This window comes from Mustela erminea, chromosome 3, assembly GCF_009829155.1.
Source record: "Mustela erminea isolate mMusErm1 chromosome 3, mMusErm1.Pri, whole genome shotgun sequence".
NCBI lineage: Eukaryota > Metazoa > Chordata > Mammalia > Carnivora > Mustelidae > Mustela > Mustela erminea.
This window is the reverse complement of record NC_045616.1, coordinates 81195856-81214026: the sequence shown is the minus strand read 5'-3', so window position 1 is coordinate 81214026 and position 18171 is coordinate 81195856. Positions and strand designations below refer to the sequence as shown.

Here is an 18171-nt window from a genome sequence, read left to right as displayed (position 1 = left end):
TGAAAATCAGTTTTAAAAGGACTTTAAATGCTGATATCCTGCTTATACTACGGAGACAGCCAGTCCACCTTAACAATAAATTTATAAGAATGCTGATTTGCTACCATCCAAATCAGATTGTCAAGTGTGTGTAGTATGTGCCAGACCAATTAGCACTCGGCAGCTCTGGAAAAGCAGGAAAAATTCCAGGTCACGAAGAGCTATTAGTTCCTACTTGCCAACCACATTTTCGTGTTTCCAGGGCCAATGGAATAGGCCTGGTGCCTGATTTAATGCTGAACACTTGAATTTATACAGAACCCCGAGGGATCATGATGCCCTTATAGAAATTAATTGCAAATAATGTGCAATTACCAAATATATCACCTCTAAATGAGGCTTTCCTTTTTTTTTTTTTGAGGGGAGGGGGAACATAAATGGCTTTGAGGCACAAATCAGGCTTTCAACTGCTCGGGAAGTCTCTTGTGAAAACTTCCTCCTGCAATGGGCCTCCCCCTGCCCTGGGCCTGGTGAATCTGAGAGGCAGGCGGTAACAGATGGGAGAGGTCCTAGAACACACACGGGCCTGCTGGAAGCTCCGGGACCATGCCAGGGGAGGCCAAGGAAATCAGATTGGGCCGAAATTCCCTTCTGACAAAAACAGAAGCAGACACCAAAAAAACTCAATTTATATGAAAAAGAGAAACAATTCCTAGTGGAAACCATGTCTCAGTAGGAAGTAGGCTTTTTGAGATTCAGTTCACTGGAAGTTCAAACTCCTGGTCAGCATGCACACAGCACGGAGCTCCAGGGACCTTTGTGACACTTGCAGTAAAGCACTGGCTACGTGCATCGTTGAGATGACACCTGGTAGGATCTCACTCCCTTTGGTAGGATGAGCTAACACTATATTCTCTACAGACCCCAGGTGTCCTTTTCACATCTGTTTGCAAAGAGCTGTTTTTTTTTTGTTTGTTTTTTGTTTGTTTTTTTTTTGTTTTTCTCCCTCTTACATATTCTGCAGGATCACCTGAAATCGGGACCTTATTTCAATGGCTGGAAGAGAAATCCCACTCAAAGAGGAGTTCTCCGCTCAACAAACAGCCATGGAATTTCACAGGTCAGATGGGAAGTGAGGTCATTTTGAATGTGCAACACCCAGGTTGGGCCAGATTAGGCCATGCCCAGAAAAGGCTCTATTATTAGGTGCTTTTAGGAGCCTGAATGTGGAACTGTTGATGTTAATGACTTTTTGGCAGTTTTTAGTTTGCTAGCAAAGCAGCAAGGTTAAGGGCGACACATGAGGATTAAGGAACAGTAGGAGACCTCCTTTAAAAAGAGAAGAAAATGGGCATTTTGCATTCACTGCCACTTACCTCCTGCTCTCGTTGAAATATTACAACCCGACCCCCCTTGTCCCCTGTCGCTAGTAATTCTCCCGTGTGGTTGAATTCTACCGTAGAGATAATGTCAGCTGAAAAGGAGAAGACAAAGGCAATTACAGTAACTGCACACTTACTTTGAAACGATAGATAATAGATATACTTTTCTGTGCACTGAAGGGCTCTAGGCTTTGTCTCTGCAGTGGAATTTACAAGGATTTGATGCTCTGTATTTTAAGCGCCACGAGAAGTGGCATTTGAGAAAGTCAGTTTCCGAGATGCCCACAGTGCAGGGTGGGCTCTTGGAACATCTGGAGAGAACAAAAGGGAAAAACACACGCAGACCCTTTTGTTAGGGGCAAGAGATAACGCATTTCTTTAACAGCTCCAGGAAATGGCAATTTTTTTTTTTTTTTTTTTTTTTTTTTTTGAGAATTTCTACCCCTCACGGATCTTTTACCCACCCAGGAGTTTTGCATTCTCCTTCCTTCTACACAGAGACACTTCCCCAAACAGGTTTCAGGCATGGCTATTCAGGGATGGAGCAGGAAGATTTCACTGGGACACTAGGAGGCAGGAATTCAGGAGGGTCCCCACAAATGCAGCTTGACCCACGCTCCCTCTTCCCTGGCGAGCCCAACACACCCTTCTGGAAGAGCACAGCCTTATTCCAACCCCAGGAGCAAGGTGCTGAGAAACAGGGTCACGAGCTCAGAGGGGAGAGGGCAATTTGTACTCTGTATTTCAGAACGAAGAAAATACACAGGCGCCAGAACCCAGATCACAGATAATTGCTGAAGGAATGCCAGCCTGCCAGGTCTTTCTTCAACCCTGGTTACCCTGGAGGAACACGGACAGGTAAATTACCTATGATTGGATTTATTAGGGCTATTTTTAGAAAAAATGTCAGAGGTTAATTCCTCTGCAATTATTCTCCTGCAGGGCTCCAACAATTGCTACCAAGAGTACAAATGAGTTAAAAAAAAAAAAAAAAAAAAAGAAGCAGGGGAATTATGACGATGGCCTTTGACAGAAGAACATTCTCAAGATTATGTCCATGTGAGGAAAGCAAAGGGGAAACAGTGAGGTGGAAAAAGAAGGCAATTACTCCTGAATAATTCAAATCTCAAATCTCACTTTAATATCATTTCAGGATTTTTTTTTTTGGTATGACTGGTTTATTCAGGTAAGTTGTGTAAAATTCTCCACTTTGCATGGAATTACCCTGTTCCATATGTGAAAATGCTTCCAATGGTTATTCTTTGTGCAGAAGTAAAACGAGCAGGCACAGGCCACAGCCACTTTCAAGCAGGGCACATTTAAAAGAACAATTCATGATTTCCTGTTTTGGCCTCTTAGATGTCTGACCCCAGGGGCAGCAAATTCAAAGCCCCATAGAACCATGGGGTGTCAGGGTGTGAAGCAACCTCAAGTGAGGTAGAAAGCCTGTGGCCCCTCTTAAGGGTAAGTGGCTACTCAGCTTACACCAATTGTGGATATGAAATATTTCATGTGTTGTTGGGTTTTTCCATTTAAAAAAATTTTTAAAAATAATATTTATACTCAATCATTTCAATTTTACATATTGTCAACTTTTTTTTCAAAGCCATGACATTAAAAAAAAAAAAATCTTGACTGTGGGCTGAATATGTTTTGTGAGTCACGAGTCTATGACTTCTGGTCTACCAAGTCTTTCTTCAGAAAAGGCCACCCCATTCCTTACTGATGATCTCAACTAGAACTCTAGTCTGTCCACTCAGGGAGCCTCCTCTGAATGAATGCAACTTCAAGGAAACACAATCTAAACTGTGTGGTTACTCTGCTCCTGATCCAAGTTCAGAAGCCCATTTTGGTAACAAGTGCCCATTGCGGAGTAAGCAAGCCCAGTAAGGCTGGAAAGCCGGCACCACAAGTGAATTACTAGACCACTTTCCTTTGTTGGAGTGTATGTATGTTAGCAAAGCACTTTCAGGTAAAGAGGAGAGAAGAGGCTGTTCAGAGTTTGCCGCCGTCTCAGAATGTCCTGGGAAAGCACTTGAGCGCTAGGATACAATTCTAACACTAGTTCCTGCTTCTGGCTTTTCGGTGAGTGGTGAGCAACGGGGCTATTCACGAAACTTCCTGATTTGTGCAGAAGCTGACGTGGACGTGGCTATTTCTTCTCACTTTAGGCTTCTGTCAGGTACCTCTGCATGAGGCAAAGCTCTCAAACTGCTGAAGACATAAACACTTCTCTGAAGGAAAGAAGGGTGGGGAGGCTGCGTATATTCATTACCAGAGTCACACTGAGGTCTTTGGGGCCAACAACTGGCTTAACTTCAGTCTACTCCCTTCCTGTTAACAGCACTGTTGACACAGGCTCCAGAGTTCTAGAAGGTGCACTGGGAACCGAAAGATGGGCCTTCCCTTTTAGTGAAGTTGGGTATCAGAAGGAAGAATTAAGTACCTTTCCCAAGGTCAGCCTTTTTCTCAGTTTCCAAGAAAATGTTACCCCAAGGGAAACAAAATTCCACTCCCGCAGAGATGACATACACATTTGTCCTTTTGTCCTGACTCTCTGTGAAAATGTCTTCACTCTCCTTTTTGGGGGTACACAGGTCAAAACAAGGTAGGGCTCAAGCTCACAGCTGAGCCACATGATCCAACCTCATGTTATTAGAACTCTGCATTATGAGTGATCCAGGCATGGCCCTGCTCCTAAAAATGTCCCATTTATTTTCCAATTGTTGTCATTATTTGTGCTATGCCTCCCTCAAGAACTTGTGAGAGAGGGGCGCCTGGGTGGCTCAGTCGTTAAGCATCTGCCTTCGGCTCAGGTCATAATCTCAGGGAGCTGGGCTCGAGCCCTGCATCAGGCTCCCTGCTTTCCCTCTCCCACTCCCCCTGCTTGTGGGTTCTCTCTCTTGCTGTGTCTTTCTCAGTCAAATAAATAAAATCCTTAAAAAAAAAAAAAAAAAAAAAAACTTGTGAGAGAAAGGCTGATTGGCATGGCAGGATTCTCAAATTCTTTAGTCCTCTTGCCAGGACCTTAGCTTTATTTTAATCCTGTCACTCAGGTGGTGTGTATGTTAGGTTGTTTACACCAGCTATTGTCTACCTTCCTTCAAAGCACAGGCCACTGCGGCTCCAGTTAATACCTGTTTTGAACTTTCATGTTTCCAGACTCATTTATCATTGCTAAGCCCGTAGGTGCAACCAGAATGCCTTAACACCCCATCCATCTCTGCAGATCTTCATCTAGGACTGTTTAATAATTGATGCCAACCTCATGCATCACCCCTATTCCAATTTCAAGACACTCAAACTTCTGATACAAATACTCTTGTCTGCAACAGGCTCTGGGCAGAGCAGCTGAAGTCAGAAAAGCCAGGCCGCTCCAGATAAAATAGCTCTTGTTGAGTATAGAGAAGACACGGCGGTAACCATCAACGAGTGGGCCCTACCACAACACCTTCATCTGAGATCACGATCAAAAGTAATCAATTCATCAAGTTCAATAGGACATTCACCTTTAAATGACATGTGTACATGACAACTCATTTTATCAAATGTCAAGCGAAATCACACTGTTATATAAGAAGCTGTAAACTGGGGCATTTTCCCGTCTTTTCCGTAGAGATGTGGATGTAGCGCATGTTTTTGACTACAAACAAAAACCAGAGGCCAAAAGCGGTTATGGAGGTCAAATGTAGTTAACATGATTTTTTAAAAGGAAACCCTGGGAGGTAGCATGTTTGCCCTGTTCCACATTTCTGTGTGCTGATTTCATTTCCACGAGATGGTAGCCCAGTAACCCCATTTCTAGTTCAGTAGGCACCGCTAAGCCTGAGTTTTTCTTTCTAAATCAATCTTTGCATCTTACAAAGGTTCCAGACTAGTAAATTCATAATCAAGTCTCCATTTACCTGAATAATGAAACTGACTTGGCCCTTAGATGCCTATGATGAGGCTGAAGAAATGGAGGGAACCTCCAGCAGCACATGCCCTAGTCTCTCACTGCTCCATGAGGGACTGGAGTCCAAGCAACGCCTGGGCTGAGCACAACGATTAGGTGAAGTACCATCCAAAGAGCAGGGTGACAATTTCGATAAAATTCTGGCTCAGTTTAAGCCTGGAGAGGACCTAAAGCCAAAGCCTCGGTGGGACAAGGTCTTACTGACCAGGTCAGGAGCACTGGCCTCTTTGCATCAATCATACAGATGCAGATGAGAAGGTAATGCAATTTAGCTTTCAGAGCCCATTAAATGTTTTATCTCTCATCTAAGAAACATTTGGGAGGTAATCCTATAAAGTCATTTACTCTACTGAGGTCAGCTAGCCAGTTCTGTCCACTCAGTACTTGGGCTGTCTTCTGGGTGGTAAGTTGGGCTCTAGGCAGATCTGTCTGCTTCTGTATCGAAGAAGAGGAGGTGGTTAGCCAAGATGGGAAACCAGTGTCACAGTGGATGACAATGGTGAAACACGGCGGTGGCTGGAAAGTTTGTGTTGAGAGGGATCTGGGAGGTCACATGCAGGGCGAAGGGTTCTGATTAATTGGGACTGGGTCCTGAGTTGCACAGCGAGGGACAGGGGGCAGCATGTATACCCTTTGTGGTCACTGCCGAGGGGCTTGTAGTTAGATTGGCAGTGACTCTGTGGCTCATTAGACAAACAGGGGAGTCTCAGCCTCCCAGCAGGTATTAAAATTACTCCTTCCATCTGCTTAAAACTGTGGCCTCCTTCTTGGGCTCTGGTTCACAGCCCAAAGTCAGCATCCATTTTTCTCGGATAGGATTTTCTCTGTTAAGTTTTGATGAAATAGTGTGTTGGAATATAGTTTCCATCAAAATAGGGGGATAAAAGGAGGTCTGGTTATGGCCATACAGGATATGCCCGCCCAAGTATGGCTACTGGGATTGGGTCAAAATGGCCTAGTTCTTGGAAAATTTTAATACACCCTAAAATTAAAAAAAAAAAAAAATCAGGCAATAAAACAGTAGATATGCAATGACTGCCATTTTTAAAAAGTATACTCATTTTAAAATATATCTTTTTTAACTGGTAAAGCAATATATGTTATTAAAACTCCCTTTAATACCAAGATGATGCTTAAAATATAAAATGAAATTTCTCTTACAATCTGACTCTCTGGAAAATAATAATTAACTCCTATAAGTACACACACACACACACACACACACACACACACACACTCAATCCCAGACTGAAGTCTGTCAGCCAGAGTCCAGAATGACGTTTTAGTGTAAGATGTGAATGATTTATCTTATTATAATCTTTTTTTTTCTAGTTTTTCAGGATTTTGTATACTTTTTTTTATCTGGACTATCCACCTTGAATAATTTTTAACCTGTGAACAATTTTCATTGGTTTTCAAACTGAACACAAGATTTTAGCATTTATCTCAGTGCTTCTGTAGACTTAAAAAAATTTTTTTTCTAATTTCCCAGAGAATAAAATTCACTCTTTGTGCCATACAGCTCTTGGAGTTTGGACCAATGCATGTAGAGGTGTATCCATGATGCCCAACCATGATAGAGAAGTTTCCAAATGTTAAAAACCATTATGTAAGGACAGAGGCTTCATACTGTTGGTCTCTATGGATAGGGTTCGGTTGGGAACCAAAAGCTCCTTCCTCACTAGTAAGAGTCAAAGATTTCATGTTTTAATCTTACTGTTTAGATATTATCACTGTTGAAAATTGTGTCCTCAGAGTGGCAGGAAACAAAACTCACCACCATGCCTTTGTTAGCCCACACCACAAACTTGGCTTATGCATGAGGTTTTCTGCCTGTGGAGTCAACGTTTGCTCTGTACTGAAACAGGACTGTGTTCAGTCCTTCGTTTGGGAGTAGCATTAGCTTCTTAAGTTGGTGTATTTCTCACATTCTTGTAGCTCAGTTCTAGTGACAGAAGTAGTAAATACCAAGCACTGAACAGTGAAAACAAGTGGATCTCATTTTGCTCACCAGTTTTATTTATTGGCAAGAGCTGCCCAGGGAGAAAGATTCTGGTATCACAGCTGGGCTTGGTGGGAGATGGTGGCAATCAGTTGGTGAACGTCTGGTGTGGGTACGGAAGGAGCCAGTACACAGGCCACGTGCTTGCAGTTCTGACCTTCTGTGTATCACACACACTCACTGACTGATCCGACTTGAGACCCTTGTCACCGAACCAGTGCCTACTGTTTAGATCCTGAATCCTTTTCCTTTCATTTGAATGTAATGAATTCTGTGCGTATTGGTTTTAACTTCCATCTGGCGCTGGTATTCCTCCTACATCAAAGAAAGCAGGTAGAAGGGTCCAGTAGTCCCCATTCCCAAAATCTTTTCACAAGTGCTGCTTCCTGTGCAATGGCAAGCACAGTGCTGGAAAATGGGCACGGGTTCAATGTCAGCCTGCCTGGGAAGACCAAGCATATTAAGGGCAAGCAGGGTGTTAGGACAGATATTCTCGGTTAGCTACTCCTACCCCGTCTTTCTCCCTCGCCTGTTTCCCTCTACAGAGGCTGAAAAATCCAGATTCTTGCTTCGCAGACTCCCTTGTGTCTAGGGGTGGCAATGGGAATGAAAGATGGTCTGTGAGGCACACAGGCAAGTCTTCTGGGGGGCAAGGAGGCAGAGATTCTGGGAAGAAGTTTTTCTCCCTGAATAAAAGCGAGGAAGCAAGTGAGGTGTGGTCTTCCGGCTATAGGGATATACTCCTTGTGTACAGCTGTTTTTTTTTTTTTTTTAAAGATTTATTTATTTGAGAGAGAGAGAGAGAGAGAGAGAGCATAAGCAGGGGGGAGGGGCAGAGAGAGGGAGAGAATCTCAAGCAGACTCCCCACTGAGCGTGGAGCCCAACATGGGGCTCGATTTCACAACCCTGAAATCATGACCTGAGACAAAACAAGAGTCAGATGCTCAACCAACTGAGCCATCCAGGAGCCCCCATACTACTTCTTTCTCACATGATTTTATGTGGCTGTGATATGTGAAGGTGTGGCAGCCATCATGCGACCATGTGATGACAGGGCAGGAGGTTGAATATGACAGAAGAAAGGGACAATGTCCTTGGGGACATCACTGAACGGCAAAACCTACCTCAGGAAGAGCCTATGTCTGAGCTTGTTAAATAATACATACCAGGCAGTAAAAGCCACTGCCAGGTAGATTTTCTGTTATTTGCATCTAAATGCATACTAACAGACATGTCTTTCCATCTTTGTTTTCCTCATAGCACTTTGCACAGGGCCAGACTATTAATGTAAGCTGAATTGGGAGGGGAAAAAAAAAAAAGATTCTTGGTCCTGCAGCCTCTGTGCACCAACTCTCACACACACATTTTCATGTCAGTTTATCACGTGACCAGTGTTCGTTCATACTTGCTTAGTTCCCAGCATCGAGGTGGTTTGTTTCTCCCCGCTTTCCCTGTGTGGAAATGGTACATTACTTGTTTGGCCATTCAGTTACGAAAGCAGCCTATTGAGATAGAAGCATCCCCCCGCCTTCAATTGATCATGGGGTCCATCATAAAATTATGACTTCAAAGGGACCGAATCATGCTCTCTGTAGGAGCTAAGTTCTCCCGGTTAAGTCTGGAAAGCCCACCATGCTTGTTGAGCTGTGAAAATCCAGATGGTGGGAAGCCAGTGAGTAATGAATGCCATGCTGTTTCTATTAAAATGCACAAAGCTTCCCCACACTGACCAAATCCCCAGCACTAACTAGGTGTGGGACGACCCAAAACATGTGGGTTGATAGAGGCTGCCTTTCATTCAAAATAGGTTCCTACCACACAGAAGCTAAGAAGAAAGTTCCTATCATTGGGACAAGACCTGCCCAAAGGCAAAGTAGTTTTAAAAATTCTAAGTCCTCCAAAGACAGAAAAATCCAGTGGGAAATTGGTAGCAGTCCAGACTTGCCTACAAGCCTGCATAGTTTATAGTGGAATCTGCTGTCAAGGTATCTACCATCTGTTCCCCACTCTCTCAGAAAGCATAGGAGTAATTAACTGCTTGGGCAATGCAAACTCTGTCAGTCATTCAGCTCTATTATCTCACAACATGGGTCATCTAGCACGGACCCCAAAATCTGTGGGACTTTGGGTCCAAAATAAGAAAGTTAATCACGCCTGTGGGTCTCTACAGGATGATCTGGGGCAGGCAATGTGCCACCCAAACACACATGACGAGGAGTCTGTTTGGCATGTCCTTGGTCAACAATTTTGCTGTGCCAGAGGCTCTCAAATCAGAAAGATACTGCACCTGCCTTGTGGGAATGAAATGTCCACATGTTTGTGTGTTGGCTCCAATTTTATTTATTTTGGGAAGCCTTGCAGGACTTCTCCCAAAACCCAGACAGCCTCCTTTACTTGGATGCTCCACTGCTCCCCATTCTTCTCCTTCGTAACAACCTCACCACTTACCATTAGGACTTAAAACAGTAATAGGACCATTTTAAATGTCTTTCTTAGTCTCTGAATTGTGAACTCCATAAGGAACTTACTGAATTGTGAACTCCATAAGGAACATAAGGAACTCTTAAGATGTGATGGATGCTTCTCCATTTTTTTTCTTTAATCTATCACTGAATGAGAGCTACAAAGAATCAACACCAAATGGGCCACCATATAGAGAATAACCCTAAACAAAGTGTCAACAAACAAAACATTTATGTTGGAGGAATGTAAGAAGCCTATTATCAGGGGTGTGAGACAATGGGATGTTCTTAGTTTGGGGTGAGTATTTTATGACTTTAGAACCACAGAGACTGATCAGTAAAGAACAGGTTTCATCCTAAAAAGCCTTTGTCATATTGCCAGAGATTTAAGGGTCCTATGAATCACAGGAAGAGAAAACATCAAATGGGTTGGTGAAGAGAGGGTATTGGGAGAGGGCACGGAGGTAGCAATGACACACTCAAAGTGCATTTGGAGCAAATAGGTCTGAAATGCATGGAATCTATTTAGTCAACACCTACTATGTGTACATAATTGGGCTGGGTGACAGGTATATGCTATAAACAAAACACATATGGTCTTTGCCTTCAAGAAGCTTTCAGCCTAGAGGACTGGAAGCAGTGTAAACAAGGATATGGTAAAAAAAAAAAAAAAAAAAAAAAGTTGAGAGGCGCCTGGGTGGGCCTAGTGGGTTAAAGCTGCTGTCTTTGACTCAGGTCATGATCTCAGGGTCCTGGGATCGAGCTCCGCATCCGGCTCTCTGCTCAGTGGGGAGCCTGCTTCCCCCTCTCTCTGTCTGCCTTTCTGCCTACTTGTCATCTCTGTCAAATAAATAAATAAAATCCTTAAAAAAATAAAAAAAATTTTTTAAAAGTTGAAAAATGGAAAAGAGTTTGTTCATCAAACACCCTATAATGGAAGTCTTAGAGCCAGGGAGTAAGAACCCTATTGTTTGACCTAGAAGGCAAAAGGAAGTCGCTACTGAAACTTACGGTAACTCACATGTCATCCATATGCCTGTATTCAAGAAATCTCCTAGGGGCGCCTAGGGTGGCTCTGTTGGTTAGGGGGCTGCCTTCAGCTCAGGTCACCATACAAGGGTCCTGGGATCGAGCCCCACCTTGGGCTCCCTGCTCCATGGGGAGTCTACTTCTCCCTCTGCCCCTATCCCCACTCGTGTGCATGCACACTCTAAAAAAAATAAAATCTTTAAAAAAAAAGAACTCTGTATTTTCTCTGAAGGACAAATTGAACAATAAATACAATATGTCCATGAGCTAAATTCTAGATAGGCCTAAAGAATGAAAGAAGAATGCAGCAGGACAAGATTTGGATTTTTCCTCCTAAAACGTGAAGTTTCTATGTCAAACACAATAAAGATGCTGCTACCAGTTTACAAGGTATTATAGAATGATGATTTTTCAATGGTCTTAGCAAAGAAAATAGAAAGTATTAGAACCAAATGTGCCATTTACAGTTCTATGAATCAGTATTTTTCTTTCTCTCGTATCTTTTCTCTCTTCCCATCCCACTCCCTCCATTCTTCAATCTCTCTCTCTCTCTCCCTGGCTTGGCATTGTGGTGTTTTGAAGATTATAAAAAAGTATTACTCTCAACGTGCCTCGCTGGCTCAGTCCGTATCGTATGTGACCCTTGATCTTGGGCTTGTAAGTCTGAGCCCCATATTTGGCATAGAAATTACTTAAAAATAAAATCTTTTAAACAAAAAATATTACTCTCGAGGCACCTGTGGCTCAGTTGGTTAAGCGTCTCTCTTGATTTCAGTCCAGGTTGTGATCTCAGGCTTGTGAGACTGAGCCCCACAATGGGCTCTGTGCAGGCTCGCTTAAGATTCTCGCTTTCTCCCTCTGCCCCTCCCCCCCCAAAAAATTACTGTCTCTTGGATATGTTTATTTTAAAACATTGAATATAATACTTAACACATAATAGCTAAACAGTAAAAGGTAGCATAATTAAGCTAGTGTTGATGTCCATCACCAGCATGACATAAAACTTAATAAATATTCTTCAGGCAAGAGCACTATGGTATACTCTTACTGCTGTTTTATATCCACTGAAAACTGGATATTTATAAAATTTATTATATTTTATTTCATGTTCATGTGGCAATTTAGGTATCAACAAATAATACAAGATGTAGAAAAATCAAGAAATACTAAGTGTTGATAGATTTATTCATAATTCCACTTAGTCACTCAAAAAATAATCGGGGACCACATCTTACATGTGTTGAACACTATTCTAGGTATTGAGTATACATCAGTTAATAAAATAGAGAAAATATTTGTCCTTCTGGCACTTACATTCTACTTGTGGGAAAAAAAACCCAACAGTCAATGTTATAATAAATTGCATTGTATGTCATGTACTTTGGGAAACAAAAAGCTGAGTAAGGTTAGGAGTTCGGGAGTTAGGTGGGAAGCTCAGATTTGAAATACAGTGATTGTGAGAAGCCTCCCTGAGTGGACTTGAAAGGGAAGAGAGAGGTCACTATGTGGGTGTCTGAAGGAAGAGTGCTTCCTGCCCACAGGGAACAGACAGGGAGTACATCCTCAGAGAGAAACATACATGTGTCAACAAACCTGCATAGCCAGAGCCGTGCAAATGAGGGAAAAATGAGATCAGACAAATGAGAGACTCAGGTACGGGAAAGCTCTGAGGACCACAGCAAGCACTCTGGCTTTTACTAAAAGTGAAATGGGCACAGCAATGGGTAGATGGTAAATTTTGTGTTATGTCCCCTTGATCACAATTTTTTTAAAAAGTAAGAAAAAAATGAAACAGAAGGCTGCCGGAGAGGATTGAGCAGAGGAGTGAGATGGTCTGATGTGCGACAAGTATCACTGGGGACAGAAAGCAGAGGGCTGAAGGAGCCTCTGAAAGGGTATGGCCGTAATCCTGGTGAGAGGTGGGGGTGGCTGGGACCGAGGGCCAGCAGTGAGGGTGGAGAGCAGCAGTAAGATTCTGGATGCGTACTGACCCAGTCGACTTCACAGCATTTGCAGAGGGACTGGTTGTGGGTATGAAAGACAGGATTCAGGATGATTCCAAGGTTTCTGCCCTTGGCAGCCAGCATGACAGAGTTGCCTTTGCTGAGATGGGAAGTTTGTGGGTGAAGCAAGCATTTGAGGGGAGGACCAGATACTCCATTTTAGGCATGTGAAGTAGGAGGGGTTTATAAATAAAGACACTGAGTAGATTCATTGGAAATCCAGTTTAGAGTTCAGGAGGGGGTCTGAGTTGGGGATAAAAACTTGGGAGTTTATTAACATTTCGGATGATATTTAAAGCCATGGGATTGTATGAGATCTCGGGGAGTGAGTGTATGAATTAAGAGGAAAGTCAAGGGCTGAACTTTGGGGTACTCCCATATCTAAGCGGTTGGGAAAAGAGGAGGAATCAGGAAAAGTGAAGAAGGAGCAGCTGGTAAGAGAGGACGGTGATCAAAAAAAGCTGAGAGTCGTGGATGCCAGTGAATTTTAGAGGAGAGAGAGATCCATCAGGCCAAACACTGCTGATCTGCAAGGTAAAAGCCTTTAAGTGACCTTTAGATTTCAACCTTGGAAGTCGCTTTTGACCTTGTCAAGTGGGGTTTCTATGGATCAGTAGGGGTGAGTTTGGTGGAACCTTGGAGTGTGTTTCAGAGTGAATGGGAGGAGGAGAATGAGAGAGGTTACAGTGGACACTACCCCTCATGGAGTTTTGCTGAGAAGCCTAGCAAAGGAACGAGGCAGAAGATGGTAAGGGACGTCGGATCCACAGAGCGTCTATTTTTTTTTTTTTTTTTAATCATAGAAGCAGCAGCATGTGTATATGCTAATGAGAAAGTTTCAGCAGCTAGGAAAAAATGAATGGTGAAGAAGAGAGAAGGCTGAACTTCTGAATGAATGCAGGCATGCATGCTTGAATAAACAAGTTAGTACCCAGGACTGCTCCACCACTGAGAGATGAAATCGAATCATCCCCGGTTCAATTCCCACCCACAGCAAAAGATGGTTAGGAAGAAAAATGCTATGGAAACCCTATCTTCATAGAAGGTTTAACAGGACCCTCAAAGCATTTAATATTGCAGAGTTTCTCCCACAGACCAACATATCAGATGTCCATGTGACCACCCTGAATCAAAGAATAATGTCTTGGTTTTCTCTTTGTTTCTTTTTCCCTTCCTGCTTGTCCTCCTCTTCTCTATCCCTCTTTTTCCTCTTTCCTTCCTCCCCTTTCTCTTTTTCTGTGTTCCATCCCTCCCTCCTTCCTTCATCTTCTGAGACCAGGAGCAGAAAGGACTCTATTTCTTCTGTTGCAATACAGCTCCAGGTCCATTACCTCCTGTCTGCAGATTAGAAGGTTGCTCAACTGCATATACGTTTTTTTTTTTTTTTTAAGTTTAAAAAAAAATTATTTATTTGACAGATAGAGAGATCACAACTAGGCAGAGAGGCAGGCAGAAAGAGGGGGGGAAACAGGTTCCTCACTGAGCAGAGAGCCCAATGCAGGTCTTGATCCCAGGACCCCAAGACCATGACCGGAGCTGAAGGCAGAGGCTTAACCCACTGAGCCACCCAGGCGCCCCTCAACTGCGTATACTTTAAAATGCTAAGTCAACTTCAAGATCACTCGCACATGGGTAGCCTGACCTCTTCATGGCCTTTCTTGGGTAATTTTCACCATCATTCCTAATATTGCATAGAAAGAAACAAGTCTGTCAGAGCAGAAAGAAAAAACCCACACTCTCTCTGGCCCTGTGGAAGATTTATAGACACTTTGCAAATAGCCAGACCCAGGTCACAGTGCCAGGAACTTTCCAAGTGATTTGCAGATCTCCCTGCCAGGAAGTCAGTCTTCAGTGGAAAACTCTTCTGGCTGAACCTTCCTTTATTACGGTGTGGCTGCTGGGAGAGGATCGCAACTGTCATACAAAAGACCTTCTGAAATTAACCAGCTATTCGCCTGGCCCTGAGATATTTCAGCCTCAGAAATATACCACTCTCTCACAGTTTTTCTTCAAAACAAGGACTTACTGATCTGGTCTACTATGTGCCAGGCATAGTAATAGACCCTTTACCTGAACTCTCTTCCTTAATCTCTATTTCTAGGCTCACTTATCGAACACCTTCGTTGGCCAGGATCCATGTTGTGTGTTTTATGTGATGTCATTGAAACGTCGCTCGGACGCCACGATTTCAGTCTCTTCTTCCATTTTTCAGATGGGGAAATGGCTCAGAGTCATGAAATAACTTGCCCACATCCAGAAGGCTAATAGGGGAGCTGGGATTGGTACCCAACTCTGGTCCCAGAGCCTGCATTCATCACCTGCCTTTCGCGTCCTGCTTCTGTTCCCTCTGCCTTCTGTTGTTTCTTTTTTCTCCTTGCTTTTGTGGGTCATTCTCCCCCCCCCCCCCCAATCCTGTCTTCATCTTCCACTCACAGATACTTACGGGCTTTATTTCTTAACCTGGCAGAGTGGAACTTCTGGGTTCAGCCTTAAATTTTCCATCGATCGGCTGTACTCCTTGTCACCTACCCGGCAATTTAGCAACTTTAACTCCAGGACCCTATGCAAATGCTGTCTGTGCTGACTGCCTGTGAAGCAATTTCATTTTCCCCAAGACCTTCTTTCCATTGCGTGTGCCTGCTGACACATGTGACCCTGGAGGCTAAGGTCTTATTCCTTATTTTAGTCTAGGGACACAGCTTAGGGACTGGCACTTAGGAGGTTTGCACAAAATACCTGTTTAGTGGCTGAATGAAAAAATGAACACACGAATCCTTCAAGGCCAACTCAGATGTCACCTATTCCGTGACACCTCCCATGGGCTCCCCCTGATTGGAACATAATCCCTTCCCCCATGCAGCTCCCCCCAAGTCTCTGGACCATCCAGAGGTACTTCTGTAGCTATTCCCACTTACGCAGCTACATAACAGAATGTATTCATTCTCTCTCCTTAATTAAATTTATTTCACTAAGGGCACAGTTCCTATTTTACCCATCTTTGGCTCTACCAATAAATGCCATGTAAAACTTGACTAACTCAGCGTTTTCTCACTGGGCATGACTGTTGGGTTATGGTACAAATGTTAATAGATGCTTCGGTATTCTGTGTGTGTGTGTGTGTGTGTGTGTGTGTGTATGTGTGTGTGTGTGATGTTTCTTTAACTAGATGATAAGTTCCTTGAAGACAGAATCCCATTTATTTCCTTAACAGATAGCATCTTTATCAGTATTTAAGATCTCAGAGTGCAGATGATAAACGGTCCCCATTGGGAGTTCTAATATTCTCACGGGGACAGCTGAATGTTGGCCTATGCAATACATATCCCAGTTCTTCCCTAAAAAGAGAGTCACACATGCTCCATTTCTGTCTACAGCTTATTATTGTTGTTTTAAAAGGGTCAGGACTGTAGGTTCATGGCCTGGGACATCTTTGAAATAAACCCAGTACTTGAGAAATCGAGTGCCAAGCCCATTTTCAGAAGCACTTTCTCTAAGCACAGCAGATGTAGAGGAGTGGAAATAAGGAACATATTTCCATGTCTGTAAGTACTCTACTTTTGGGGACATTTCAAATACTGATTCCAACCATCTAAGTTATTGCCCTGGGGGAGTATGGAAAAGCTTAGGGCACGAGAGAGCCAGTAACTGTTAAATGCAGTAGCAAAATTCCTTTCTATCCAACACATACCATAAGACGTTCTTAGCCTTGATTGTGATGCATTGATTATTTCCTGCAAAGTCCACAGTACGAAATTTATTTTATCAAGTCATGGAAGAAATAAAACCGTTAAACACTCAAGATACAGACTTAACTGGCCACAATCTCAAATCTTCACCTGAAATTAAATCAAAAGTAAAATGTACCAGAAGCCATTTTAAGGAAACTGAACCTTTTGGTAATTTCTCATTAAGGAAACAGTAGCAACAGTAGAAACTGGCCTTTCTCAGCCACTCAAACCTCATCTTAAATCCTCTCCCTGACCCGCCATCTCCCTACATTTTAGCACCACCAATTTGCTTTCCGGATCTCGTCAATGCCGCGCTTCCTCCCACTCCTGGGTGTTCAAGCTGCTGCTCTGTCTGCCTGAACTATTACTTTCCTTCCTCCCTTCTCCTTGGCTAGTGTCTATTAATTTTTTAAATTTCAGCTTAACCAGCACTTCCCGAGACCTTTTGCTGACAGCCTTATCAGAGTCACTCTACACAGCTCTATACCACTCTTTTCTTTCCCTTGAAAGCATCTATAAGAATTCCTCGTTATAGATTTGTTTGGGGGGTTTATTGTTAATGTCTGTCTTCCCTATAAGCCTGTAAAATTCACTGGGGCAGGGATCACAAGTTATTTTTTTCACCTTGCTATTCCTGGCCCGCAGCCCCATCTTTGACGCATAATCGATGTTCAGTGAAAGTATGGTTTTTCTAGAATATTTGTTAATAGTTACCCTCTAATACTGTTCTTGTCCACATGCAAGCACACATACACACACCACAGACACATTTGGTTTTCAGTCACATTGGGTGTAGCCGCCCTGTACAATCATGAAAATTTAAAAACCGAATGAGCCTCCCTCATTCTCTTCAAGATCTCCATTTGCCTTATTCTCCTAAGCTAATCAACACACATGAAAACTCACGCACCGTAAAATGTATCCACACCCTTCTGATTCTTAAATTCTTCCCTGTCTAAGCCAGTCTCCACCCTGTTCAGTCTTCAGGAAGAAAGAGGATAGAACACCAGAGACTGGGTGGGAAGATCTTTCTTCGCCAAGAAGTCTGACCCAGTGAACTATTTCAGTCACACACGCGGTTTGAATTGGACTGCCCGATTGCCGAGCAGGGCTTCCCGGATGAGACAGTTTATTAGCCACTGAGCCAGCTTCCAGGACCTGTCCCTCTTCACTTGGTATGCCTGCAGTTAGCAGAGTGATAGAGTGAAGGCTGCTTGAGTGACGGGTGACGGGGAGTCACGCGGAATAAGGGGTTGGAAAGAGCCGGCTACCCAGAGGCACCAGCCACAGCCTTAGGCTCAGGATCCCCAGTGCCCGCAGCTGAAAATGAGGCTTGCTGTCAAGGGAAAACTATTCGCTGAGCACCTACTCTGTGCCTAATCCTGGGCGTGGTTTTGAGAAGCCATTCTGTGAGTCAACAGCAGTCTCCCCGCCTTGCTTTCAATGCCAGCATCGCCAGGCAGAATTCTTAACTTCCTTTCTTCCCCACCGTTTACTTAATCTGTGCGATGGGTGTGGTATTATACAGAGGCTGAAATGAGTCAGTTTCTGGAAGGTGCTCAGCATAGACACACACAAGCACTAAATAAGAATTAGAATAATGCTTTACCCAAAGTAATATAATGAGTGG

At 43.3% G+C, this 18171-nt stretch overlaps 1 protein-coding gene across 14 annotated transcripts in view; it reads right to left on the bottom strand.

Annotated features, from left to right (window-relative positions):
- PPP2R2B (protein phosphatase 2 regulatory subunit Bbeta) overlaps positions 1–18171 on the bottom strand; it is a 453582-nt gene that overhangs the window by 114233 nt on the left and 321178 nt on the right. For all 14 annotated transcript variants that reach the window (XM_032336262.1, XM_032336268.1, XM_032336261.1 and 11 more), the window contains one exon: positions 1356–1453. In XM_032336262.1, coding sequence (XP_032192153.1) covers positions 1356–1453 — 98 coding nt within the window. The remainder of the gene's footprint in view (positions 1–1355; positions 1454–18171) is intronic.